Below are 27,757 nucleotides of genomic sequence, written 5' to 3' on the forward strand. Positions count from 1 at the left end.
ATTTTCATGAGATTCTTAATTTATTCTTAGCCTTTCTCGAGCCAAGAGTCATTCCAGAACATTTCAATACCTAAACAGTATTTTCTTCAGAACGTATAGAAAGTTTGCAACAAAACCCTTTCCCCCACACATCCAGCCCTTAGTCCTTTGAACACAACCTGTTGAGGTCCACTGTTCTTCTGTTATTGTTCATCTTTGTCAAACTGTTTCTTTCACCTTTGAATCACCTCGTCACTCTGTCAGTCTGTGTCTCGGGGAGAAGTAGTTACATGCAAAGGGGAGGAGAGCCGCCTGGGGAGAAAGGGAGGGCAAATAAAAGAATAAGGATGGGCGGATGTGAAATAGACAGAGCAAACTAAATCATGTTGATTAAACAGGTTAATAAAGAAAAAAAGGGATGGAGAGAAGATGAGATAACTTATAAAATGATATACATCTTGTGAACAAAAAGGGGATGGTCCGGCTAACTTGTACTGAAGGAATGAGACACTTTTGACTTTTCCTTCACCCTCCGGTGCTGTCTTTGTGACCCGGTTGTCTCTATGTGTGTTCAAAGTCTATTAGTCCTCCCTCACCTGTCAGTGAGTTTCTTCAGCGCCCTCTCGATGTTCATTCGGTGTCCCACGCGTGTCACTCCCAGGTCCAAGAAGTCGTCCTTGGTGAGTGAAGGCAGATGCGATCCGTCTATCTCATTGTCCAAAAAACGCTCCCTGTGTTCGCCCAGGTTTAGGTAAGCCAGCCAGTCGGCCACGTCGTACTTGGTCCAGAAGGGCAGGGGCTTAACTGCAAAGGGTTTGGCTGGAGGAGGAGGGGTGAGATGGGGGTAGTTGAGGCAGGACGGGCTGGGGGGCAAGTGCATGGGGGAGGAGGCTCCGGAGAGGAAATGGGTCGGGGAGAGAGAGCGGGAGACCAGTAGGGGGTTTGCACACGGGATGCCAGATGGTGAGAACAGTGGAGGAGTCGACGTCTTGTAGGCCTCTCCAAGAGGGAGGCCAGGCGATGGAGGAGTGAGGGGCCCGGGGAAGTCGAAGGGGTTGCTGTAGACTGGTGTAGTGGGAAGGATAGGGAGAGAGGAAGGTCTGGGAGGGCTGGGGTTTGGCTGTTCACTGTTATAGATAAGGGGACTGGGAGCGCGGCGCCGGGCGACCGAGGGACGCATCTCCTTAGTGGGACTGCACTGGAAATCGAAAGTCTGTCTGCGCATCTTGGATCGATGCTTGCTCGGTGATGTCGGATATGGGCTGTAGGTCGGGGAGTAAGGTGGGTGTGTAAGAACGGGGGAGGTAGGCATCTGTGGAGACGGGGAGCGAGTCCAGTTGCGCTGATTGGGGACTTGCGGGGATGGGGCGACAGAAGGAGTGGCTGACAGGTTTGGTGTCAGGATCTGACGATGCTGCGGGGAAGAGGTGGGTAATGGCGAGGTGGAGCGGCCAGAGGGCGGGCTGTGAAATGCATCTGTGTAGTCCGCAGAATACCTGAGGGAGAGAGAGATAAAAAATTAACCTATGAACTTCACTTTCACTTGTACCAAGAAGCAGATATGCACACTTTCATTTTAAAGTTCACCTAATATGAAAAATGCACTTTTTCATGGTTTTTCAACATTGTTATGGGTCCCTGGTGTGACTCAATACTCCCAAAGTATGAGAAAAAACAACAATCTCTCTTTTCTCCACCTGCACCTTTCTGAAAACCCGTGTTCAAAAACCCCAGTTGGATTTTTTCCCCCCATATGATGTCACAGGGGGAGAAGCCACTGGCACTGTGGGAAATATAATGTTTTTTGGACACTACACAATGAAAACAGTTGATAGTAGAAAACCCAAATTACAATTTTGAACCTGAAAATGAGCATAATATGTGGCTGTTAATATCAAGGGCTGGTTGATGAAAATGAACAAACCTATGCACGGCGGGAGACTTTGGAGTGTGGCTCCAGTCATCCATGCTCTTCATGCCACTCATCTGTTGCAGCTTGGAGCTCAGCTCGGTGATGATGCTGGCTTTCACGCCTGAAAGAGGTGAGTGAAGTCTGCGGCCCTCCAAAACCAAACTCTGCACTCCACCTCCGCCTAGGTCATTTTCGCCAGCCTCAATCCAGCCCAATGAACGAGGCTCCATGGGCCTCTCTAGGCAGGCGGCCAGAGCAGAGCTAAAGCCATCCTCCATTTTGGATCGACTCTGCCTGCGCTGCCTTTCATCTGCGAGAGCTCCGTCCATCCTGGGATCGTCTGGGTGACTTTGCCTCTGTAGCTGCAACGGAGCAGGGTTGGTGCTGTTCTGCCTACGTAGGGCTACGGGCAGACCCCTCCCACCCCCCTCCTTGTAATGGGTCATCTTTGGAAACACAGGATTTGCCAGTTTGGCACTGTGCACCTCAAACGTTTGCCCACCTGAGTAGGTTGTGCAAGGATCCTGATACTCAGCTCCTCTCTCACCCCCGCGCCCGTCTCCGATCCCTCCCCGTCCCAACATTTCTATGTGGTGGTCACTACTGCTGTGACTGTCCAGCTCCTCAATCCCAGAATCCACCACAGCATCTTGCCAGTCTCCACTGGTAGAGTAATGAGTGCTGTCAGCGGCTCTACCCCCCGTCTTGGGACCGGCCATGATGACGCTGTAGTCTGAGGATGACGGTGAGGTGGTGGTGGTCGAGGCAGCGGGAGTGGCTGTCATGGTGGTGGTAGCGTAGGTCATTGTGGTGGTGAGGGCGGCCGTGCCTCTGTCCTGGGCCGGGCCGTGAGCGCTTAGCGAGGGTTCGTTGGAGCTGCTGTAGTAGGGGTGAGAATGGGACATGGGTTGGGGTCTGTGTAGCGACGTGGCAGGCAAAGCAGCAGCAGAGGTGGTGGTGGCGGTGGTGGTGGTGAATATCTGCGTGGACGGATAGGACGGAGAGAGAGCCGACTGCGTGAGGTTGGCCACTTCGCTGTCGTAGGAGGTAAGGCTGGAGGCAGCGGAGTCAGCGCCCTGTGACGAGGGTAGGGGAGCGTTCGAGGGCCTGGGAGATGGGAGAGGGGGCACGGGAGGCGGAGCAACAGAAGCAGAAGCAGCAGCAGTAGTGTGTTGACTCCGGTGTTGTTGATGTGGCTGAGAAAATTCCTGGACCCGGTCTCTCTTCCCATTCGCAAACTCCAAAGGAGGGGGCAAGGGATCGGCAAAAACAAACTCGTCGTCTACGTCTATAGAGGGAGCTGGTGGAGGGAGAACCATCAGTCCTAGAACCCCGCCCGCTCCCGACCCTGCCCCTGCTCTTGCTTGCTGCTCCATAGCTTGGTGTGTATGCGTTGAGGCTGTGGGGACCGTGTACTGAGGGATGTAGCCGGTGTTGGGAGCGTTTTCCATCTGCAGAAAGGAAGGTCTGCGGGGTGGAGCCGGCTGCGGCGGAGGCTGTGTGGACGGAGCGGGCCTGCTGTCGTACACCTCCCTGTCTCTCTCTCTCTCCCTGGGGCTCTGCGGGTAGTTCTGGGTCGAATACTGACTAGTTCTGTCCTCTGAGAAGCGTACCCTTAGACCCTCCCTGGGCCCTCCCTCCTTTTCTCTCTCTGTCCTCTCCCCACCACCTCCTCCCCCTCCTCCTCCCCCTCCTCCTCCACTCCCTCCTCCTCCCCCTCCTCCTCCTCCTCCTCCCAGACGTAATATTCGTGGCGACTGTGGCCGGCTCAAGGACGCAGGCGAGGTGGTGGCGGTGGGAGAGCTCAGGTGGAGGGACACTGGGGAAGTGTAATTAGATTGGGTGGGGGTAGCGAAAAGGGAAGGAGTTGGGGTCTGAATAGGAGTGGGAAACGCTCCCACCGTGGAAAGCTGGCGACCAAAGTGTCTCTCCTCTCTGCGAGTCCTGCGGTCGTCCTTCAGGGCCCTCTCTCTGGCGGCCAGGGCCAGGCCGAGCGGCGACGAAGGGTCCAGGACTTTCCCTGTAAGAGGGTGAATGAAGGTGGTGGTGGGCTGGGCGCCATACATGGAGGGAGCCGACTTGGGCTGGCCGTCCTGACCGAGCACGGGAGAGGAATATTCTGGCAGGCCGAAGGCTGGGGGCATGCTGCTGGAATGGTGGACGTAGCTGTCTCCAGAGAACATGCCCTCGTCTATAGACTTGGAGGGTCGTAGCCGAGGGGAGGGCACGTCCATTTGTGAGCCCTGTAAAGGCTGGATTCGTGTCCCGAGTGCTCCTCCTCCTCCCTGATTTGCTCCTCCTCCTCCTCCGCCTGCCTCTCCTTGGAAGTCCTCCTCAGACGACAGATAGAAAGAAGCGCTCTTTCTTCTCATGTCTCGGAAGCGTTCCCTTTCCCTGCGCGCCCCTCCTCCTCCTCCTCCTCCTCCTCCCCCTCCCCCGAAGGCCGAACTAAATGTCAAAGTGTAATCCATGTGTTCCAAGTTCTGTTGGGGGGAAACAACCGTGGTCGAAGGCAAGGAGGTGGAGGAGGTAGGGGGCTGAGGTGGCGAGGGGGTGAGCGGAGAAGGTAGATTGGTGTTTGGGCTGTCTGAGGTCGCGTCTACTGAGGTGTGTCCCTCCGCGTCGTGGGCGGGCTCTGCTTCCATGCTGCTCCCCTGGCTGCTTCGGCCGCTGCTGCTAGTGGAGGGCGCTTTGACGATGATGGTGGGTATGGCGATGGAGCTCTTCTCTTTGGCCGCGCCTCCTTTTCCCCTGTGCTGTCTAAGCCCGTCTTCCACTTTTGACTGCTTTGTCAGGCCTCCTCGACCGCCCCTCCTCGCCGTCCCCCTGGGAACCCCTCCGCTCTGCTCCCGATTGGCCGCATGGGGGAGATGTTGTGGCGCTTGCTGTTGGGCCTTAGGCTTAGCGCTTGTCGGTGGCGTGGCGCTGCTGTAACCTCTCCGTAACCCGCCCATTTTGCCCGCACCTCTCCTGGGAACCTCAGGCTCCCTGGTGCCCAGTCCTTCCGATTGTCTGCGGAGCGTGGGGACCATGGCCTGTTGGTTAATTCCACCAGGTCCTCCCCCCCTCTCCCAGCCTGCCTGAGTAGATTGACCGGGCTGGGAGTGGAGCTGGTAGTGGGCTTGAGATACAGGGGGTATGGGCATAGCAGGCCCTCGCCCAGGGTGAGGACCTGCGGATAAAGGCGGCTCTGGGGCGGATGTGTTAGGGGGTGGTGGGATTTCTTCCGGCCCCGGCACTGACAGGCTGCGAGCAAGCTTCATAGAAGGTGTGTGGAGGTACTGCCTTTCCTCCTCTGTTACACCTGAGAGCAAGGACACAGGCGGTTACCAACAGACACTTCGAAAAACAAAAGAAAAACAGAAACTTGTATATTGAGCAGAGAAAAAATATTTTCATTACGATTGCCATTACCAATAGATTTTTGACGCATCATGACCGCATGCTGACCGTGACCTGGTTGAAAATGAGCTTGGTTGTAGCCAAAACCCGGTCCGTGCTGCACCATACTCACTGATGACTGCTGCTCATAGGGTTGCTTCAGTGGTTTGAAAAGGGAGCAAAAGAGAATTTGAAAGAAAGGAGGGAGGGGAAAAAGAGAGAAAACATTTAGTCAGATATAATCAAATCAAGCCAACATTAGCAGTACAATCTATATTGAGTTGATACAATGTATATAAATGCAGAACTAGACAGAACAACTAGGGCAGTCCTTGTGTTAGTGTGTCAGGCAAGCAACAGAGTGTGGATGAATGGACACAACCTGACTCACATTTAAAAAAAATGTTTTGGTGTGGGTTGTCTATTGTCAATCTTTCAAGAGCAGTAAGGGCGAAACACACAGCTATAAAAAAGACCAAGCTGCTTAATAGATAGGAAACATTTTCTTGCTAGCATTAGTCACTTGCAGACTCAAATATGTTCTACATCCTAAAGCAGTGGAGAAGCTCTGTTTTATATGTGAATCTGGTGTATCAGAGCTGGGTGAGAGGTCTGTATTGGCTCAGTTTATGTTAATATTTTTCAGGGATGGAAATTTAGTTCCAAAAACCAGCAGAACCCCATGTTATGGTGAGGTCCAAAAGTAAGAGTACTTCCTTCCCAATCCAAACGGTACCTCATTGGAGACGTTAGGAACAATGCTCTTGCTCCGGTCCTTCTTGCCTCCGTGACCCCTCTGGCCCTGGTTGTCTGGTGTAATAGTGTGCTGGGCAGCGGCCAAGATTTCATCCAGTTTATCTAAAACAAAGACAGAAAGAGTAGGCAAATGGCAGAAAAGAAATGTGAGAGGAAAGAGAGATTAAATGAGAGGTGCTTTAAAGGTAGAGTCTAGAGAATGTTTGTTCAAAATCAGTGAATGAATATCTCCTCACAATCCACCACCTGTCCATACTGTGTGTGCACTGAAAAACAAATCCAGTGCTAATAAAGGATATGTAAACCTTTGTTTACATATCCTTTTTTTACCCGTTTAGAGAGCCTAGGCTGTGTATTAACACCAGAAGTACGTACAGGCAGCAGATCGTGACGAGAGATATTCACTGATTTTGATTGAAAAAAGGGTTTTGACGATTGATCTCCAAAATCGCTGACTCCACCTTTAAATAAAGGCAGAAACAAAAAAAGGAGGATTTCAAGAGACCTCTCAAGGTTACAAAAAAAATCATCTTTACAGAAGACAAGAGTGGTGGGAGTGATTTCTTACTTAGGGCCATCTGATAGACTGTCCTCTTCTTATCAGGAGCCAGAGAAGACTCGTACTCTGGAGAAGGAGGAGGAAAAAAAGAGCATCAAACAGGCTGACTTTTAATTAAGGCTTAGGGGCTGATAGGGCTAATGATAAAGGCTGATATTCACCTGCTTTCTTTTTCCACGGAGAGGCAGCTGTGGCATGCATAATTTGGGAAAACAAAGGAGGTGTGACTAGAACTGTTTTGACCTCATGTGTGTATTGAGAAGATCAAAGGATGAAATACATTACTGACATGGTGGTGAACGGGATGGTGATGGGGACAAAAATGATAATGACAGCACAGAGATCCATGATTCTCCCACCTTTGTCCACTGTCGGCAGCACATTTGGTTCAGAAAAAAACAAAAACAAAAAAAAAAACAGTTTGTGCATCAGACAAGTATTATTTAACAACATTAAATAGCTTTTATATCTGTTATCTGTTGAATTATCACCTTTCTTCTATGAAGAAAACAGCAAAAGTCCAAATAAATCCAAATCCCCATCAAACTAATGCAAATGAAAATAATTGATAATAATTGCACCTATAGTGGATAATTGCTTTGACTCTCGGTTAATATTTAATGCTGTGTTTCCCTATTTGATACTGTATAAACATCCTGCAGAGAAGCTTCTAACCCACCCAAAAAGTTATGTCAAATTTGACCCCCCAGAAGAAAACTGTGTAGGACTCAAAATCTAATTTATTTTTTGCTTTTTCTTTCCAGACCTCCCCCTCTCTCTAATCCTTGCATTTAATGCTTTGTCCCCCGCTATCATCTTACCCATGTCTTCCAGCTCTGATGTCATTGACTTGGAGCGCAGGGCAATGGCAGGAGGAGTCAGTCTTTTAGTCTGCTGCGGGGCTGCCAAGGGAAGCCAGCCAAATGCAAACTTAATGTTTAGTTATTCTCGTATAAACATGCACCATCACCAATGACAACCACATTGTGAAGGCTTTTAAGGTGTAAACATGCAAAACATGCAATCAGCTTTATCGTCATAAACATACGGTTGGAAATGGCGTACGAGGAAAATTGGACTCTTACCTCTCTTACGAGCAGTGTCCTCCAGTTCAGGGTTTCGGGCAACCATCACAACTTTCACCATGAGACTGTTGCCGCCCTGTCGGATCATGTTGACCACCTGTCTGTGGCCGACCTTCACCACATTCTGCCCGTTCACCTGACAGGCACAAAGACACGGAATGACTGAATGCAGGATGAGCTGATATGTTGCATGAATATCACTTTAAATGAAACAAACATGTTAACAAAAAAAAAAAAAAAAATTCCCTTTACAAGTAGTGAACAGAAATACAGAAACAACAAAATTAGAGTTAATGACAATCCACTTGTGACCACTGGGTCACTTTGGTAATGCAGCTTTTCAATGTTTGGCATATCATGTTACAGTTTTCTAAGATTATTCTTTAAGCAAACATAACTTTGCACCAGCTATTCAGGGAGCCATTACAGTAAATCACAGTTACAAAGGCTTAGGCAGCTACATAAGTGACTCATATTAGGTTGAATATTAATCAGCAGTATGTGTCAGCTTTAATGGAGGTTTAACAATCGCCATATTTCAAGGCAAAATACGGGAACTTTTAAAGATATGAAATGCCCAGAATTTTGCTACATGAACTGCTGGTTTTTCACTAATGAGAAACAGTGGCAATACCTCAACCTCTCATCAACTCTGACTCCGATATACTACGTACTAAATACGTTATACATTTTACTGAGAAACCTATATGAAAACTACAGCCAGACAATGACCACAAAAATAAATAAAATGATTATGGGCTAGATTGGATGAAGCCTTGCAGTCTGCTGTATTTTATGAAGCGCAGCAGGCTGAAGTCTCAGTTCACGCTTCAATTATCTGCAGGGTGTGCCTCTATCCTTGTGCATGCACATTTGAGGTAGGATCGCGCAAATAATAGGAGGAGACATGTTATTAGAGGTTTATTCGCCAAAATCATGCTTTATGCCAGTTTTTGCAGGGAATATTCAACACCATTGAACAATTGGCATAAACATACTCTCTCTACCTGTGTACAATGAGCATATTTTGTGTCTATCATTTTTCTTATACTTTTTCTCTTTTTGTTTACCATGAATATGCTTTGTTGTAATAGTAACAGTTTTCCTCAGGTACAGTTGGCTAAAGTTAGGTAAATATTTTGTAACCAAGGTCACAACAGTATCATGTCTTTCCTGAGCATAGTGACCTCATAAAAATCCACATCTGATTTGCCCTGATAAACTCTGGAGGTTAAGTACCAGGTGCAGTCCAGATGCTGACTGCTTAATGAGCCTTTGTGAATCCGGCCCTGATTACACGCACATCATCAAACTCAATGAAAACAGCAGCAGCCCTTTTCATAGTAAATGGAGCTCAGATGTTTTACAAAAAGGCACTTTACAACTGCAGTATATTGTAAGGTGTTTCTGCTGTCCAGCCTGCAGATATCAATCACATGTCAGGTTCAGTGCATCCTCGAACTTACGTTGCAGTGTAGTTTTTTTTGATATATCATAGGTAAGTTAAGTTACTTTACTAGTCAATGGTTGGTTACATTGAAATTTGTCTTTTCGAATATCCCCTCTCAAGTTCCCACACTTCGGGTCAGAGCGCAGGGTCAGCCGCAGTACAGCGCAGTTTTGGGGTTAAGTGTCTTGCTCAAGGACACAATGGTAGAGATGGTGGGCACTATAGACGTCATACCAGCCTCTGCTAGTTTTACAACTAACACCTTCCTGTCCGGTGCCGGGGATCGAACCAGCAACCTCATGGTTACAGGTCGGCCACCTTTCCACTACCACCATCCTACCACCCCAGTGTAGTTTTTTGATTTATCCAATTCTGTCTAGCCTGCCAAATCTAAATCTTCTTAATTTCCTACATTTCCCACAGTGAGTTGTAACCATAGATAGTATATACAAGGTTGTAACACTCAGCTTGCACCTGTTGCATTCAAAAGTAGAATAAAGCACTCGCGATATTAGAATAAAAATGTAAATGTGTTTTCTAAGTAAAACTCAGGACCTCCATACTGTGTTAGGATTGCACATTAGTCCCGTATGCCTCTAGTCCTTACCTCGATAAGAAAATCCCCCATCCTCAGGCCGGCTCTCCAGGCCACGCCCCCCTCATCGACAGACTCCAGGTACTGCAGCGCGGGGAACGCTGGCGTTGGAGTGAACTCCTCTATGGGAGTCTGAGCTGTGGAGAGCAAGACAAGAATGGTGAGCACGACTGGACACAGATAACAAGGACATGTGTTTGCAAATGAGGGCTGGATGGAGAGGTTGTAAAGAGAGAGAACAACATGTGAGACTGAGAAAGCTGTAGAGACAGAAAATGATTAGGTGAGTTTGGAGAAGAGGCTCACCTTTGGCTCCCCTAAGCACAAAGCCAAAGCCCTCATTGTCTTTCTTCTGCAGGAGCACTGTCTTCTCCTTAATGATGTAGTCACTGTAGTCAGAGAGTAAAGAGGGAGTGAAGGGAGGGAGGGAGGGAGGGAAAGAGGGATGGAGAGACAGGGAGAAAAAGATAGAGAGAATAGGAGGGGAAGAAAGCCATATGACTTCTATAGCAACAGAAAAGTCTTATTGTCATGCAAATAAAGCATTTTCTGAGTGTGGAAAACAGCTATACTGCATCACATTATGAAATCACACTGCAGCAAAAGATAGGTTGGCCTGAGAATGGCATACAAAAAATATATACACTGGTGCACAAGAGAGGTTGATGGCAGGGGTAACGTTAGTGTCACAAAAGGAGGAAGTGTATATGAGATGACATTCCATACTATGGACTTATCCAGCTAGAGCTGACAAGCCCTGGGCTTGGGGGAACGACACATTAGAAAAATGTGCACATACACTTCACCGATAATGGAAACTTCCAAATGCACCTTAATCACTGCATTAGCTTCCACTGCCTCTGGCTGCTTTTGCTAAAGAATACTGCTTTACCGATTTCCAGCACACCACTACCGGTCATACATGACACTTCAAATTATCAACAAGAAGAAGTCAGACAGGCTTCTAATCTCCCTCCACAAACAGTTCCTCTGCTCAAAGACTACAGCCTTGGAAGGCGGAGAAGCAATCGCAGACATTGGTGATGCAATCTTATTTTGAGACTGTTGGAGTAGTGTAACAGCTGACCCAGCAAGCTCCTTCATTATTCTATTATCATGTCTTGGACTGTGGGCCAAGCTGCTTTACAACCCTTTCTCCAATATAGGACTGGTTAAATGGACTCCACACTGCCACACATAGCTACATCTCATGACTCATTCCTGGACTTGACTTTCTAACAATGTCACTTCACCCTAGTTCTGTTGGAGAGCCTGGGGCTTTAACAGAGCTGCATGATTTTAGAGGAATTTCCAGATATTTCTACGGCAGGCAGATACTTTTTTTTTGTTTTAGTTTGCGCTTCTCAACTTAACTCAAACTGACAATTGACAAATTAAAGTATTTGATTTCCTACATGGGCTGAATAGTGTGCGAACGTGCTTAGAATCCCAGTAGAATAATAGCTTTCTTTATGGTGATAGCTTAATTGCCAAAATAACGCATTCAAAAATGGTGGGAATCGTCAAGGACATAATTTCCACTGGGAATACAGTGTTTTGTCTCTCCCACTCTTAAAGGGAAAGTTTGGGTGAATTGTGTGTGGAAGGTTTTTTTGGCCCAGAGTTCAATATTTCAGGCATTGCTTGCTCTCAAGTAGCATACAAATTTCTTCCCCCTTCGCTTGAGTCAGCAGACCCAAAGCCAAAACTGTGGCGCTTAATCCAACCTTAGGTATCTGTAACCCAAACCTAAACACTACCACTTCATTGGCTGCCTGGCAATACGGTCTGCAGCCAGGCATTCCTCAAAGTAACTTGGCCGTGTAACCACCTGCAAAATATCAATGTATCATTTCAGAAAAACTAAATTTGAGTTTACTTTCAGGACTTAGGAAGCAGACTTACATTTCTTAAACGTGGCAAATATGGCAGAGGACCCCATCATTCTGACGGGTGTATACTGATACTAACACAAAAATAAAATCATGATATTATATTCCACACTGTACATATCAAGTATGGTTTTGTGTTATCCAATCCAGCCAGAGCATGTAATGAAGCATGGCTTCGGAATCACAGAGGTTCAGCAGTGTCATAAGCGTTGGCCTACAGGCACAGAAGATCCAGACTTTCGACACCAAGCCGTAACTTTAGCACTGAACAGACGATAGCTAGTTTCCCCTACTGAGGTCCATCCCTTGTGATTTCTCCATCAATGTTACTGTTTCGCCAACGCACGGCCGCCTTCCAGCCATCTGCTCCTCACACCTCATTCCTTTTTCTCTCACCCTGTCCTCCATCATGCTTTCCTTCTCTGAGGATCAAAGTTACACGGAGTGGGTGGACGGATCCATCGGGCTCCTCATCCATCCAATTCTACAAGTGCAGGAAACATGGTCTGCATTGGTCCCTCCAGGGTGTTGCTGGCCTGCAGTAACACACTGCATTCCCTTTTATATGCTTACAACTATTCAACTTGCCCATTGCCACATTGACCACAACTGCCTGGCCAATAAGGGGCCACGAAAAGCACCAACGTCCCTGGTAAATCTCTGTTGGCTAGTAGGAAACATTCTCTCTTTGAAATTGGCTGCAATGAAACTGGAAGCCTACTAGAGTAGAGAGCAGAGTTATTATGTACCCTCCTGAGTCATCCTCTCTTCCATCCACAATTACTGAGAAAAAAGGTACCTTTTTAACCATTCATCTGCTGAATGTACATGCAGATAGACTGGCTGTGATGTGGGGTCAATAAACACACCAGAAGTGAGGCACTTGACAGATGTTAAGGGAAAACGGATGGATGGAGATGTGGTAGAAAGATGAACAGTACATATACATAAATATATATATATATATATGCACAGGAGAGATACTCCCACTGCAATCAAGCCCTGTGACGTACATATGTAAAAACCACATATATTTTATTCAGTGTATATAGTTGCATGCACACACACACACACACACACACACACACACACACACACACACACACACACACACACACACACACACACACACACACACACACACACACACACACACAGATGGGCAGAAACAACCGGTATCTCCAATAAGAGCTCCAGAGTAAAAGAAAAACCGCACTCTTGTCGCTCATTGATCTCACTTTCATCCTTCTGCACCAATAAACCTCACATTTTGAATGATTTTATGGGACGTGACAGTAGCATTTGTGAAGGAACAGGGATAAATGCAAAGTCCCGGTGAATGAAAAATATCTGCTTAAAGAAACCATGACTCAAAGGGAATGACATACACTCACAATGTCTGACTGAAACGCAACAATATGTGCTCCCTTTCATGCACACACAATGCGTTCAGAGACACACGGGTAGGAATACAGAAATAAACATGCTGCAGAGTCTCCATTCAATAGCCACTTCCGTTCCCTGTACGTTCACATGCATAGGGGGAAAATCGAATTTAAGACACGCTCACATACACACACACTCAAGAGACACACACACACACACACACACACACGCACGCACACACAAACAGAATACATTGCTTATTAGTCTGTCTTTAAAAAAAGGCACGGCCTCTCAATAGCATCATCTACCTCTCCCCTCTCTCCATTGTCCTCTCCTCACATCCATAGCCAGCCAATGAATGAGGAAACAGCCGCTACCTGTAAATGAACCACACGCTCCTGTTTCTGGGGCCCAGTGACGGCCACGAAGAAGAGAGGGAGAGAGAGAGATCTCGCTCTCCGCATCCCCCCATTGCCATGTACCCCCCCTCTTCTCTCTCTCTCTCTCTCTCTCTCTCTCTCTCTCTCTCTGGTGCGCGCTCTCCACCATCACCTCCTCCTCCTCCCAGTCTTTCAGCGAGAGCTCAGCCGGAGAGAGCCGCGAGAGTGGAGGAGAGAGAGGAGGGGGGGAACGAGATGGAGAGAGACAGCATGCTGGTGGTGTGCACCCCGCATACTTCAGTCAAGAGAAAGGCAATGTGAAGGGAAGACGGAGAGGGAGAGAGAACACCGGCGATTATCACAATAGGGAGAGTGTGTTTAGATTGTGTGTGTGTGTGTGTGTGTGTGTGTGTGTGTGTGCTGGAACATGACAGGAAGAGGGTTTCAAAATAGGGAATATGTACTGTATTGCTGATATCGCGGAGTGAGGATGCGGGGGATGGGTCTAAATGTAAGGCAACATAGGGAGAGAGAGTGCTGGCATTTGCACATCCACTGACTGGTGGATCACAGATATGCATACATGTATATATATATATATATATATATATATATATATATATATATATATATATATATATATATATATATATATATATATATATAGAGAGAGAGAGAGAGAGAGAGAGAGAGAGAGAGAGAGAGAGACACACACACACACACACACACGCACACGCACACGCACACACACACACACACACACAAATGTGCAAACTTTCCACCCGATCCCTCTTCTCCTCTAAAACGTAGCTGTCATCAATACACAGGCTGAGAAAAACACTCTTCTCCCTCTCTTTCTCTCTGAAATAGTAATTGACATTATCCCTGCAGTGAGGGAACACACTCTGGATCACCTTGCTCTTAATTGAGCACCACTTCACCACAGTGCCGCAATTACGCTTTAACCAACTTAGCACAGGTAATATAACCCCGGTGGCTGCTATTACCATTTAGAACACAGGCGCAGTGGCATTAAAGTAAATACCTTTTTTGAATGACAGAGCAAGCTGCTCAGCACAAGTTTAATGTCAGCCACAGTGAGTAAGAGTGTGTGTAACTGGTAAGTCCTTCTCTCTAGCCCGGGGACCTATAACCAAAGCTTAGTGTTTCAGCCTCATGCTCATGACTCATCAGAAGGATGATGTATGTACATGCAAAGACACACACACACACACACACACACACACACACACACACACACTCACACAGGTCTATACACATGCACGCTAACTCTCAAGCAAACATGCATAAGCTTCATAATACACAGTTGCAGCTGCCCAGGGCTAAGATGCAGCTTCTGACAGATGCCAAGGAGGATGAGAAGTAAAGTTAACCCCCCCCCCCCCCAATCACCACCACCACCTCTAATTAAGCCATTATTTTGTTCATTGCAAACAAGCAATCAGAGAGGACAGAGAGCCATGTGGACGGAGGTATAAAAGAGACATTTGTGTTAGTCTGGTGGAGCCATAAAGGAGCAGCGCTGGAAATGACATGGCTGGCCATTTTGCTTACAGCGCTGTCGTGCTCACACAGCAAAACAATAGAGAACAAGCACCTTTTTCAGGATCAGCATAAAAGAGACACATACAGCACACAGGGAAGTCACGAGGGAACAATAGGTGAAACGACATGCACAAGAACCTCCTGCTACCTGCAAAACAAGAGCGTGTCAACTATTTCTGTCACCTAGACTGGCCTCGCAGGCCTATCTTACAGTTGTAAAGAAGAAGGCAGACAGTTCAGCTGCTGCCCACACTCTTGTGCCAATCCACATGAGCTAGAACGATATCAGAAGCTGCAGCCATTCAGGTGTAATAATAGCTTTATTACTCTATTTTCTATACTGGTATCCGGTTTGGGGTGGCAAGGAACTTGGGCCTGTCCCAGCATGCATTTGGAGAGAATTTGAGGACAGTTTGACACATTGCCAGAAAGACAAACAAATCCATCCCCATATTTGACACTTCTTTGTCTTCTTACCTAGGGCCATCGGTGCCATCGTAGGCTCCGACGGTGACGTTACGGAAAAGCTTCCTCTTGGCTTTCTCGCTGCGCGTCTCTGCAAGGCACAAGCAGCCAAAACATATGCTCAATTGAAACTCTCTGCTTCCGTCATGACACCCTCCCTCTCGTATCTTTATTCACAAATGAATCGAATAAACTGTATGTACACCCTGTTTTTTGTGTCCACCACGTGCCATATGGTTCGCTCGCTGCGTGAACATTGCAGCTGGGAAAATAGGAGAAAGGTGAATGTCTTGTGCTGTGTGTGTGCCACTGTCTGTTGTGAAAGGGCCTGCTGGTTAACATGAGGGTGACACGTGCTTGGTGTCACAGTAACTTAAAGGATAATTCCAGCCTGAGGGAGTTTGTATCCCATTTTTCAGCAAGCCCCTTTCTCTGCTGTTTTTTTCTGTGTGCTGTTTCTAATGCCTTGTTAACCCACCTATTGACACTGTTAACTTCATCAAATGAATCTCTATTATCAATAACAGATTTTCTTTCAAACTCATAATTAGAAAAACAAAATCCCTTTGTGCACCAGACTTTCAAATTTATTTTACAAGCCGCCATTGACAGAATAAGATTTCCACACACAATACCAAGGTGACGCTCCCACTAGTTCTGTCTTACCTGGGCGATTGCTGGGACCCGCCACCTCTTCCACACAGTCTGAAGGAAACCATCCAGTGCGACCTTTGACTGTTCCCTCCCAGTATCCCCCCTCTCCTACGCTCAACACTGACAGAAAGAGAGAGATGGACAGTTAAATAGACAGACAAATAGATACAGTAGTCATAGATTAAATGAATAGAAATAAATGTTGGCAGTTAATGGTGTAACGCACAATAGCACTCAAAATAACACTGTACAATCCACTGTGAATGGCTATGTATTGCTTTGTGATGACTGAATGTGTGTGCCGGTTCTTCTCATTTATTGTTTACGATCCTCTCTTCCTAAAAACATTTTCATTGATGAATTTAATAATTGTCTGTCAAATAGTTCCAATGCCATACGTGTATTTTTAATAACAGTGTTTTTATCTACAGATTAGTTCTCACCATTTGTATATTTTGGCACCATCTCACCTTTAACTTTGTCCCCTTTGCTTATTGACAACTCTCTGTCGCCACTAGCAGAGTGGGAACGAGTGGCCACGTACACCCGTCCCGGCACTGCACTGTACATGCGCTTCATCTGACCTCCCCCGCTGCCCGCCGAGGTCGCACTACAGGGGGAGAGAGAGAGAGTGATAAAGAGAGATAAGACCGTGTTACACCCTGTGGAAATAACAAGTGTGACAAAGTGAGACAGCACACAGCTTTAGAGGCTACATAAGAGTCAGTGGTTGAGTCATACTAATTAGTCATACCAACAGTACAAATTTGTTCTGCATTCTTGTATTTACTACCAATGTCTGGCATTCAGTGCATATTATATGTCAGGTACATAGACAATGCTAACAATTCAAACACAGTCAGTGTGCCTCTATTCTGGGCTATAATTATATATATTTATATACTATACTGTATATACTATATATAGTATACAATTAATAAAGTGTAGTTATATAGTATAATGAGTAAAGTAACAATGGGAAATAATGTAAAGCATTTGTAAGTAAGTAGCCGCTACTTAAGAATACTATCACTAATTTAAATATAGAAAACGTCACAAATACCAAGTACCATACATTTCGTGTTACCAAGGATTTTTTGAGTATACTTTTAGCCACACAAGCTGGCATGCCAAGCTCCAGGGATAGCAATGCTGATCTGATGGTCACTCCACCACATCAGTCCAGACTGAAATATCTCAACAAATGCAGGATGGATGAGGAGTAAGTAATAGTGTAAGTTTAACATTTTAATTTGTCAAATACTACCAGCGAAACTAATATTCTCCCATCAACATTAGGTAATGTTTAGCGCTAAGTAGAAAATGTTAGCGCACATTCTTAAATAATGTAGTCAACACATGTTATGCCATACCACACATCACATTTGGGAAATCTTTTGCCGTTAGAAATACTCCACAGTATGCAACTGAGACACAAATAGAATTTCTTGGGCATACAGCTGCTGGTAAGTGACCCTGTTTATACGTAGATAGCCTCAAAGGATCCAGTCAGTATAAGAAGAACCCACCACTCTCCCTCTCTTCATATACTCAGTGTATCTTCCCTTCACGTGCTCCTTACCCCTGTCTGCCTCTTGTCTGCCGGGGCCTCTCCTCCGTATCACTTTGGCCTCCTCCTCTCCCTCTGGATGGGGAGCGAGTTCGAGTTCTGGGGCTGCTGGAGCTTCTCATGCCTATGGAGGCCCTCCGCTGGCCCTGAGGAAACACACCCAAATCACATATATACAGTGTGTTAAAGCTGGACCTGTAACTTACTATAAGTCAATGATTGAGAAAGCCAAGGAGACATCAGCAAAGCACAATCTAACATGACAAAGATCACACACACGCATCCGCCTAACTGTCCTCAATACCTGTGCAGGGTTAGGGTTGGTTGAATTCTTGTTGGGAAGAGCCGGAGGGTCGGACTGCGTCATGGTGTTATCGCTGTTAGCGCGCAGTAAGGGGTGGGATTGAAGTGAGGGGAGAGGCAGAGTGTAGATGCTCTCTTTTCGCTTGGGAACGTACTTTGGTGATTCCAAAAAGGGCACTGAAGAGGGGGTGAGTGAGAATAACAGGAGAGGGTTTGGAGGTGACGAGTAAGAGGGAGTGAGAGGTGACGAAGGCCAGTGAAATGCAACGGGATGAAATGGAGGAGGATATTAGGTCGATTTTAAGGGAAGAAGAAGGGGAGATTGTACGGGGCAAATACCTGATAGTCATGGTCATCAGATCGATAGAGCATACATGCTGGGAATTGATTGTAACACTTGAAAGCCCCCTTTATAAGAGAAAGGTTGGCATGCGAGCTTACCTACGTCAGAATCTTTGTGGTTTTTGATGATTTCCCCGAGTTCAAAGTGACCAGACATTACAGCTAGCTGCGAATACAAACATACAAACAAAATGAGGTGTACTTCAATTGTTCTAGCTATGTACTCACTGCTATTTATCTATCTATCTATCTATCTATCTATCTATCTATCTATCTATCTATCTATCTATCTATCTATCTATCTATCTATCTATCTATCTATCTATCTATCTATCTATCTATCTATCTATCTATCTATCTATCTATCTATCTATCTATCTATCTATCTATCTATCTATCTATCTATCTATCTATCTATCTATCTATCTATCTATCTATCTATCTATCTATCTATCTATCTATCTATCTATCTATCTATCTATCTATCTATCTATCCATACATCCATACAAATGCAGTTTCACTTTGAAAACATGATATATTACAGTTTTTCCCAGTCGCTTTGGTGCTTTTCTCACATCACTATTAACATTTGCATAACAGTTAGTGCATTTCTCAAAACAATTAGTGCAAACTGCAAAACCTAGTGAATAACCTGCAAAAGTAAGTCACTTGCTCAAAATGGATAGTCTATTCCTCAAAAGCAAGTATTCATGTCAATGAAACTGCCAGTGTCATCAAAATGAGAAGTCTTGACACCATCGTTTATGAACAAGATAGTCAAATGGCTTTGTCATGTTTTCATTATGACAGTTTATTCTCTCAGTGTTTTCCAATGCAAAAAAAGGTCAGAACTCGGTGACACTACCTGAAAATGCTCAAGACAGCACTATACACTACTTGTACAGCCATTTGAACGACAGTAAAGTTACACATTGCTGTAGTTAGGGGAGTAAGTGAATACAAGACACTGAATACGTATGTTTCACATTTTTACTGTATATGCTCTTTGGCCACATATATTCATCTACATCACAACGGATATTATCCCTTGCAATGCAGCGAGAAAAGTATCTATGATAAAGAAAAGGTATAAAATTTGCTTGACAGAATTTGATAACTAGTTCAACAATTTTGTATGTAATGACTCAAGCAATGAAATGAAGACTATTAGTTTTATTGGGAACGACTATTCAGCATCCATAAGTATAGTTCATTTTGACTGACATGACATAAGCAAATGACAATGTTATAAAACAGCAGAGAATTGTATGAAAGCAACTGATACATGTCCAAAAGCATTTGCAATTTGTTCAGAGGAAGGAGAAATTGCTACTATGATGTGCTCAAATGACTAAATGTTGTGGAGGTTGAACTAATAGTTATGAGAATTTTCATTCTGATCTGAGAAAAGCACCAAAGCAACTGAGAAAAACTGTAATTGATAGTTCAACTATTTACCTGGACAGGGGTCTGACCGTGCTTGTTCTTTGCCTCCTTATCCGCTCCCCTGTACAGAAGAACGCGGACACAGCTTTCCTGATGGTTCAGAGAGGGAGATTGATCGGTTAGCACCTCTAGGAAAACCAGCATAATGATTACGGTTATAACAGTATCATTCAAGGGATCTGTTTCCATACTTGCCTTGTTGTACCGCACAGAAATGTGAAGCGCAGTGTTCCCTGAGGCATTTTGAGAAGCGGTGTCTGCCCCGTAAAACAGCAGGTGCTCCAAGTGCTGGGCAAAGCCATTCTGGCAAGCCTTTCCATGTCAAGAGTGTGATAGAAATATCCACAAATTGTCAGAATCAGAGATAAAATGAAGATGGGGATTTCTTTTAGGGCTGTTTTAGCACAATACAATAAGGCTGAATAGGGGACAAGATATTTCACAACACAAACAAAAAGAAGGAAGAGGGAACAATATGTCTTACATCCACTTTTAGATCCATAATTACTCTAACAGAAAAACAGGTCAGAGCCAATTATATTGCACCATGGTGGAAAAAGAAAGGAAACAAAAACACATTAAAACAACAGAAAGGAGCCTTCAGCTGCCTGTGAGGTTTCCTCATATTTTTCTGCAGTGACTAAAATAACACAAGATATGTAGAAGGTAAAGAAAGAAGAAAAAAAAACAGCACGGCAAAAACTAAAATAAAATACCATGACAACCGGCTCGCAGCACAAACGCAAATTGAACAGAATGTCACAGAGAATTTGTGTCGTCAATGCACACGTACAGTAGGAAAGAGATAATATCCAATGCTCTTTCTGAACTGAGACTAAGCTTGAGATGAACCCCCATTTGAACACAATACTGAGCGGTCACTATACTGTATCTACATTTTCTTATTATATCATGTCACATTCCTCAGAGCCCTTTGCTTCTGAAAGGAGGGCGGGGGGCGATGGGATGTTAGCATGAATGGTACCTTATGTATTTCTTCCATTCCAAACTCCTCTTCATCCCTGTGCTATGGAGAGAGAGAGAAGGAGGAGAGAGAATGGAGAGACGAGTGAGGAAGGCACAGAAGAGAAGAGCATGAGAAAAATGCAGAGACAGAGTGCGATGGTACATGACATCGACCACACAGAGAACATGGGGAAATGTTGGTGCATTGCATTAAGTTTACATGATGACAGACAAAAATGAAAGATGTTAGACATTAAAATATGAAAGGAAACCATGAAACCACATGGGAATCAATGGGTAGATAGATGTGTATTTGTATTCTGTGAGTTCATTATACATCTAAAAAGATTACACTCTCAATCGGTACCTGATGGGACTCGTCCCAGCCATTCTCGTCCCTTGTCCCCAGCCTTCCCCTGTAGTACAACAAGGTCTCGCAGCAGGAAGTGTCGCCCCCTGTCAGTACAGTGTGGTACAGCGGGGACAGGCCACAGCGGTCTTTGTAGTTTGGAGACGCTCCGAGGGACAAGAGGGCCTGGCAAAAGACAAAAGAAAAGCATTGCTTTTTGCATATTATTCTGTCTGTATATAGACAAACTGAGAAAGAGAGAAAGATACTAAGAACCCTAAGTCATTGTGATTAACATTTTCAGGTTCAAATAAATATATGTATAAGACTTTGTATCATTCTGTATAAAATCTGTGTAGATTCATTAACTAACATCTGATGATCTAATTTTTACTACCAGATAATGTTATCCTGCGTGTTGAAGCGAGGGATAGACCAAATAAATGCTTCCTGGCAAAGAAGAACTTTTACAAAGGCAAGTCATGGTAAGAAGTTTATCACCTGAGGAAGTGGCTGTGATTTGTGTTTGTTGAAAGCAATATGAGGCAGCTACCAAAAATCCTTTGTTTGGAAATGGAAATTGTTTCGAATTGTTACAAAAGAAAATTTGAGTTAATTTTGTGATCTGCATGCATTTGATTTTAATTCAAAGTCCTTACCAGCAGCCCACCGTGACTTTGAGCCCTAACAGCTTTGTGCATCGCTGTCAAGCCGTCTCTGCTTCTAAAGTCCAAATGGGCGCCGCCCTGAACCAGCACCCTGAGGCCCTCCACCGACAGGCCTGACTGCGCAGCCACAGTGAGTGGGGTCTCTGATCAATGGAAGGGGGGTCGGGATCAGGAAGGATGACAGGTAAGAAGGGTCAAACCCATCAGAAGATCCACTTATAGTATTTGATATTATCACTCAAGACCAATTCTAAAATCATTTAGTTGAAAGACAAGAATGAATCAAGTCAAAAATGCAATTTCCATACCGAGATCCAGTATGCAGAGTGTTGTGGCAAACTCACCTCCACTATCAGGGTCGTGAAAATTAGGATCAAGACCTTTATCGAGGATTTTTGCCATTTTGTCTATTGTTCCGGTCTGAATGTATTCCAGGAACTTCTTCAGGCTGGCCTAAGGATGGCAGAGTGGAAGGAAAAGGCTGTCAGTGAGTGGAAATGATGATATTCATTGAATCTTCATAAGACAAGAGAGAAATACCTTTGTGCAGAGTTTGGAGAGAGCTTTTTCATCCAGATTTGTCTGCTTATAAACTCTGGTTTTGTACCTAAACTGAGGATCAGAAAAGAATGTGTGTGAAAAACTGGGATTCATTATAATGCAGCATCTTGTAGTTTAGAGTATCAATGAAAGCATACATAGGGATGACAAAAATATTACTGTTTGTGCTACAAATCTGTACCTCAGATGGTGTTTTACAATGTGAACATTTTTAAATAATAAATGAGGATCAGAGGTGTGTTTGACCAGGATAATTGGGGCAATTTGGCTTAATAATTACAATGGAACAAAAATGTGCATATTTGGTGGTACACTACAAGAACTAGGTGTCTAGAAATGACTCTACAACAGCATTTATAATATACTGTACTGATCCAATTCTATCACCTACATGATTCAAAATGGCATCATCCATGTAATATATACATGCACTCATACATTCTGGTGTGGAGCAGAATATAGTCTCAAGGCCTCATCAGTGCACAGACATTTCCTAATCTGGAACCTTGTCAAGAATGTAAATACTCTGGTTAGAAGCCAAACACTGAGTGCAGGATACTCTTTCAGCCACACCCATCTCATGTACATTTACAGAAACCGATCCACCAGAGGGCACTGTAAGATAATTGAATCACAGCATAACAACTTCACATTGGCGCCCTCTCAGGCTCTCACAGCCCAATTCCCAAAGAAGTGGAGACATTTGATCTAATTTGTAGGTTATAATAAACAGAATGCAATTCAAATCCATGATGTGGATATTATTTTTTAAGGGCTTTCATTAATTCTTTAATGTTGTTGAATGTGGGAATTCAAATTTGAAAAACTACTCATACAGTAATTTGTCTGCAGATGCTGCTGAACTTTGTGGTTTTTACTTTTAGTTATGAACATGAAGGTTTAAAGCAAGATGCAGTGCCACAGTTGTCATGTCATGTGTGGCTAGCTTTCAGGATTCTAACTGTTACAATATGTGTTGTTATGGTAGTTTCAGAGTGGAAAAAGTAAGTGGATCAGTTTACCCCCAGCTGGTTCACTTTACCCCCTTGATTTTTCTGGTCTGTCTCAGTTTACCCCACAGCTGGGGTAAAGTGAGCCACATGACAACTTTTTTTTAAAAACAATCATATTTTCACTGCCCTTTGTCTTGAAAAATGTCTGCTAATGCCCTTTTCTAGGTAACATCTTGAATTAATGGGACATGTGTACATTTGAGTGATAAATCATTTTAGCTCGCTTAGAGGGGAGCAAATGCAAAAAGTGGCTCAGATTACCCCGTTATAGTATACTATATAAAATCAAAATACATAAATACTTCAGATTTCAGAATTCATCTCTGGCATCTGTTCAAAAAGTTATAGGGAGTGTTAAAGGGATACTTGGCTATGGCACTTCCACCTCCATACCTCCAGGTAAGGCACCCCTTTCTCAAAGGATTGAGAGTAGTCTTGCAGTGCCCGCTCCTCTTCCAGGAACTTGGCATCTCGTCCATCTCCAGCCGGCTGGAAGAGGCCGTAGTTGTAGACGTCCCACAGCGACTCACTGAGGGAGCAGATGATCTGCTGCTTAGCATTCCACACGGTGCAGTCCTGGTCAAACTGGACACACCTCTGAGAGACAAACACACACGCACACACACACCACACACAAGCAAGTACACAGCACACATACACACACAGTACAGGGCAGTGAGGCATCAAAGTTGGATATGTGCTAATATTGAATTATTTTAACCTACGCCTAATCTGGAGGCAAAAATAATAGCAATTTATGGTTAATAATAACAACAACTTTTAAACTTTTAACAGCAAAGTTTGTGGGTTATCCAGATCAATGGGGATAAAGAGATTTTTTCAATGTTTTGAGCACAACACAAATGGCCACTCACCTCCATGTTGGTGTTTTGAGAGGAAATCGAAGAAAAAAAAACACTAAAACAATCTATTTTATTAATTTGGGTCAAGCTGCAGGGTCAAGGGGAGCCTTTCGTAGTCTTGCTTTAATTAATGTTTCTCTGATATTAGTCTCACACAATAATATGAATACAACATGTAGTTAGTTTGGTTAAATATCTGGCCAATTGCATTTCATCTTTATGGATTGCTAATATAGCTTGGGGGTTTTAACCTCAGTTGGTGAATGAAGGATCTGTGAGAATGTGGGCTGTGTGGAATATGAATGCATTACTTTTAAATAATTAATCATCTGTCACTTTCATGGAAGTAAGATGACCTACAATCAGTACAATGTCCTTAAAAGTGTGTGCTATTGAGATAGTCGGTTCTGGCTCACATTTCTTTTCACACTTTCCCATTACTCCCCCAGTGGAAAAGTAAATATTCCACGCTATGGATAAATATTTCCCTTTTGTTATTCCTTGATCTCTTCATGCATAATGGAAGGTTTCTGCTGAACAATCAGCAGATAGAAAACCTATTTTGGCTCTTACTGTATGTCAGTGTGTGATACACCAGAGACTCAAAGGCCACAATGAAAGAATACCTTGGATGTATTTTGTGTACGTGGTATGCCTAACTAGATTTCACGGTGATTTGTGCACTGGCCACTTCCTCTTATTATTCGCTTTTCTTGCATTTCCACAGTAAGAACATCTTTTTTTTGTCTTATTCTTATTAAAATCTGGAGCCGAAGGACAGCACGCCCGGGAGTTGGGGCTTTGACAACAGGGCTGAGAGGCCTGGATGAGATGTATGCACTCAGGCTATTGTTCCATTTCAGAGAACTGTAAGTAAAATTGCACAGCTCAGCACAGTTCCATGTCCCCTCTGCCCCACTGGAGCCCCACCATCAACAGCCCCCCCTCCCCCACACACACACATACAGTAGGTTGCACTATTTGTAGTGTAGCCAACTATATTGGCATGGCAACCAGTTCATTAGTGAAGGCAGGCACCCGTTGCCGTAGCAATGTATTGGTTGGTGGTCCCTGGGAGGTAAACCACTTGATGTGGATGTGTGTGTGTGTTTGTTTGTGTGCGTGTGTGTGCATGTTTATAAGTGAGCTGTAAAATATGTGTATGTATGTGCAGTATGTGTCCGTGCGTTCTTATGGGAGTGGGATTGTGCAGTGCAGTGTTTATCTTTCCACAGTGTGTGTATGTGTGTGAAAGAGAGAGGAAGTGTCTAATCCCTGGGAGAGTGTGTAATGTAATTTATTCTGTATATTACAGAGGCAACCCCCATTGTTCGGTTTTATACAAGCAATGATTTTCTGAGATCTCGTCCCCACTCCTGAGAGTTATTTACACCTTCACTGTGCAATAATATGTTTTTTTGTAAACGCGTGTAAATTCCTCTTTGCTGATTCATTCCCAACCTCTCTCTCTTAATAACAACTCATTTCCTCCCGCATTCTTTTTAACAAGCTCCTAATAATCACTCACTCTCCTTTGAGCCTTTAATCCATCTTAATAACATTTCAGCTGTGAAGTTTGTCAGCGGCGTGCAGAGCCGAATATGATGCCTGAGACCTTAGAGCAACATAGACGCCTTCGACTTATTCCTAATTTTCCAGCTTCATTCACTTACACAGCTCTCCCCAAACTCATTAAAAAACCTTTCGGATAATTAGCAATTACAGTTATATTGAGGGCAGATTAGCTGACATGTGGAACAATCGGCATGTTCAGGGAGTTGAAAATGGAGAAAAGAAGATGGGGGGGAGGGGTTACAGTGGGGCACCCATTCTCACCTGGATGTGGCGTGTGTGTTTGTGGGCTGGCCAATTCTCACCTACCGCAACAGTGGAGCCAAGAGCTGCTGCAAGTGTGAATTGATACTATTTTCAGTTTTGGAAACTCATAATGACCACACCTGACCCAAGACATATGCTTACAGGGTGTTGTTGACTGAAGATGTCTGCACTCACAGGTTTCTCAACACAAGTCAAGCTCTGTATTTTTTTCCCTTCTTCCTTGTGGGAATCGTCCCTGGGCTTATGGGATGAAAGGAATAGAAATGCTTTGAAATGAGAGATGTGCTTGTACAGTTGTGAACACTGTTTGGCTAATGTAAAAAAAAAAACTATATGCATCGAGTACCCATGGGTTATTTTCAGCAACTAATTTTAAACAGACCATAGAGCCAACACTGCAGCAAATGTTCTATTGTAATTTAAGAATAGTTAAAGGGGAAACAATATCCAATCATTCATCTTTTATTAGGAAAGTCAGAGCGAGCTTAAAAAAACAACAAAGAGAAAGTCCGGGTAGAGAAATAGAGAATGAAAACAGCACTTGCCTGATATGCAAGCTGATGGGCCTCACTTGGTAAAAGCGGGGTTGTGTACCTAAACCTTTTTGCCATACATTTACCAGTATATTTTCTAGGACTGAATAATTGAGGTTCCCATTTTATACAGTTCTAGTAGAAATGATAACTCTCAACTAGTTTAGTTTTGTATTTTCCTGCAAAGGGATCTGAAACAGTAAATACATAAGCCAAATGCATCATGCCTTACAATTGTAAAGTGGCCTGCTCTATAGTTATTACTTTAAACTGTTCATACCAGAGACTTGGCTTAAACTAATTCCTCAGTTAAGTTTGATAGTTCATTCCTTAAAAAAAAAGAAAGTTATCCTCACAAATTTCTGACCCGTTAGCTAAATTTTTTGTCTTGTTCGACTTTTCTGAATCATTATATATTTTTTTCTTCATTTTGTAGGTTTAAATAAGTTTCAACTCGAATCAAAAAAGGAACTAGTTTTTTGTTTTCCTGAAATCTTTGTATAGTGTTTGGCCGCAGTGTCTTCGATTAGAACATGCACCTACTGTTTGTTTGATGTCAGGAATTCCAATGCGGAACACCATCATGGTCAGGTAAGTGTCCTCCAGCGGGGCGGCCGTGGTCATGCTACGCTCCATCATAGCTCGTCTCTTCTGCGGTGCGTTCAGGCCTGAGTGATGAGGCTGCTGATTGGCTGCGATGACATGATGCTGCTGCTTATTGGCCGACTGATGATGTGGCTGTGCTTGATTGGACATATACACATTAACAGCTCGGTTGCCTGGCCTCAGAGTCCGGTCTGTTCTCTGTCTTCCGACCACGATGGCCGCCGGTTTCACCAACTCGCCACCTTTCCCTTCCCAGGATTCTCGTCCTCTCGTCATCTCCTGCTCCTCCTCCAGACCCTCTAACCCTCCGTTCTCCGTGTCACCTCCGTCTTCCCCTGCTCTGTTCTCTCCTCCCTGCTCCTCTTCCTCCTCCTCATCCTCCCCATCATTGTCATCCTGACCGGGATAAAAGTGCTCGTTATTGCCCAGCATCCTTTGCTGTGCCGAGGTCACTGCAGAGAGGGCTGAGTGACATAGCTGTCATGGAGACACTACATGACTATCCCATGAGACTGGTGTCATCCTGAGAAACATGCTGTGGGAAAACAGGCAGAGAAGGGAGTAAAACTTTGCTCACTGAAACATGATGAACAACGTTGCAAAGTTAGAAAATGTGTCATTTCAGTTTGGTAAACGA

General features: G+C 44.5%; 1 protein-coding gene across 1 annotated transcript; it reads right to left on the reverse strand.

The window, feature by feature from the left end:
- Nucleotides 1-216: 216 nt before the first annotated feature.
- Nucleotides 217-27,595, reverse strand: LOC307266509 (SH3 and multiple ankyrin repeat domains protein 1-like; the record flags this gene model as incomplete). Its single annotated transcript, XM_080048547.1, is given in 28 exon segments — nucleotides 217-291; nucleotides 576-1,475; nucleotides 1,904-3,564; nucleotides 3,610-5,195; nucleotides 5,306-5,429; nucleotides 6,009-6,130; nucleotides 6,597-6,653; nucleotides 6,749-6,775; nucleotides 7,409-7,489; nucleotides 7,673-7,808; nucleotides 9,730-9,854; nucleotides 10,024-10,106; nucleotides 15,419-15,497; nucleotides 16,073-16,180; nucleotides 16,531-16,670; nucleotides 17,643-17,776; nucleotides 17,935-18,110; nucleotides 18,375-18,441; nucleotides 19,735-19,812; nucleotides 19,918-20,034; nucleotides 20,708-20,749; nucleotides 21,056-21,223; nucleotides 21,697-21,848; nucleotides 22,050-22,158; nucleotides 22,246-22,317; nucleotides 23,673-23,876; nucleotides 27,058-27,567; nucleotides 27,569-27,595. Coding segments are annotated over 28 exon segments (7,137 nt in total). The 3' UTR covers nucleotides 217-239.
- Between the last annotated feature and the right edge of the window lie 162 nt (nucleotides 27,596-27,757).

Source organism: Ammodytes marinus (assembly GCF_949987685.1).
Source record: "Ammodytes marinus genome assembly, chromosome: 20".
Taxonomy (NCBI): domain Eukaryota; kingdom Metazoa; phylum Chordata; class Actinopteri; order Uranoscopiformes; family Ammodytidae; genus Ammodytes; species Ammodytes marinus.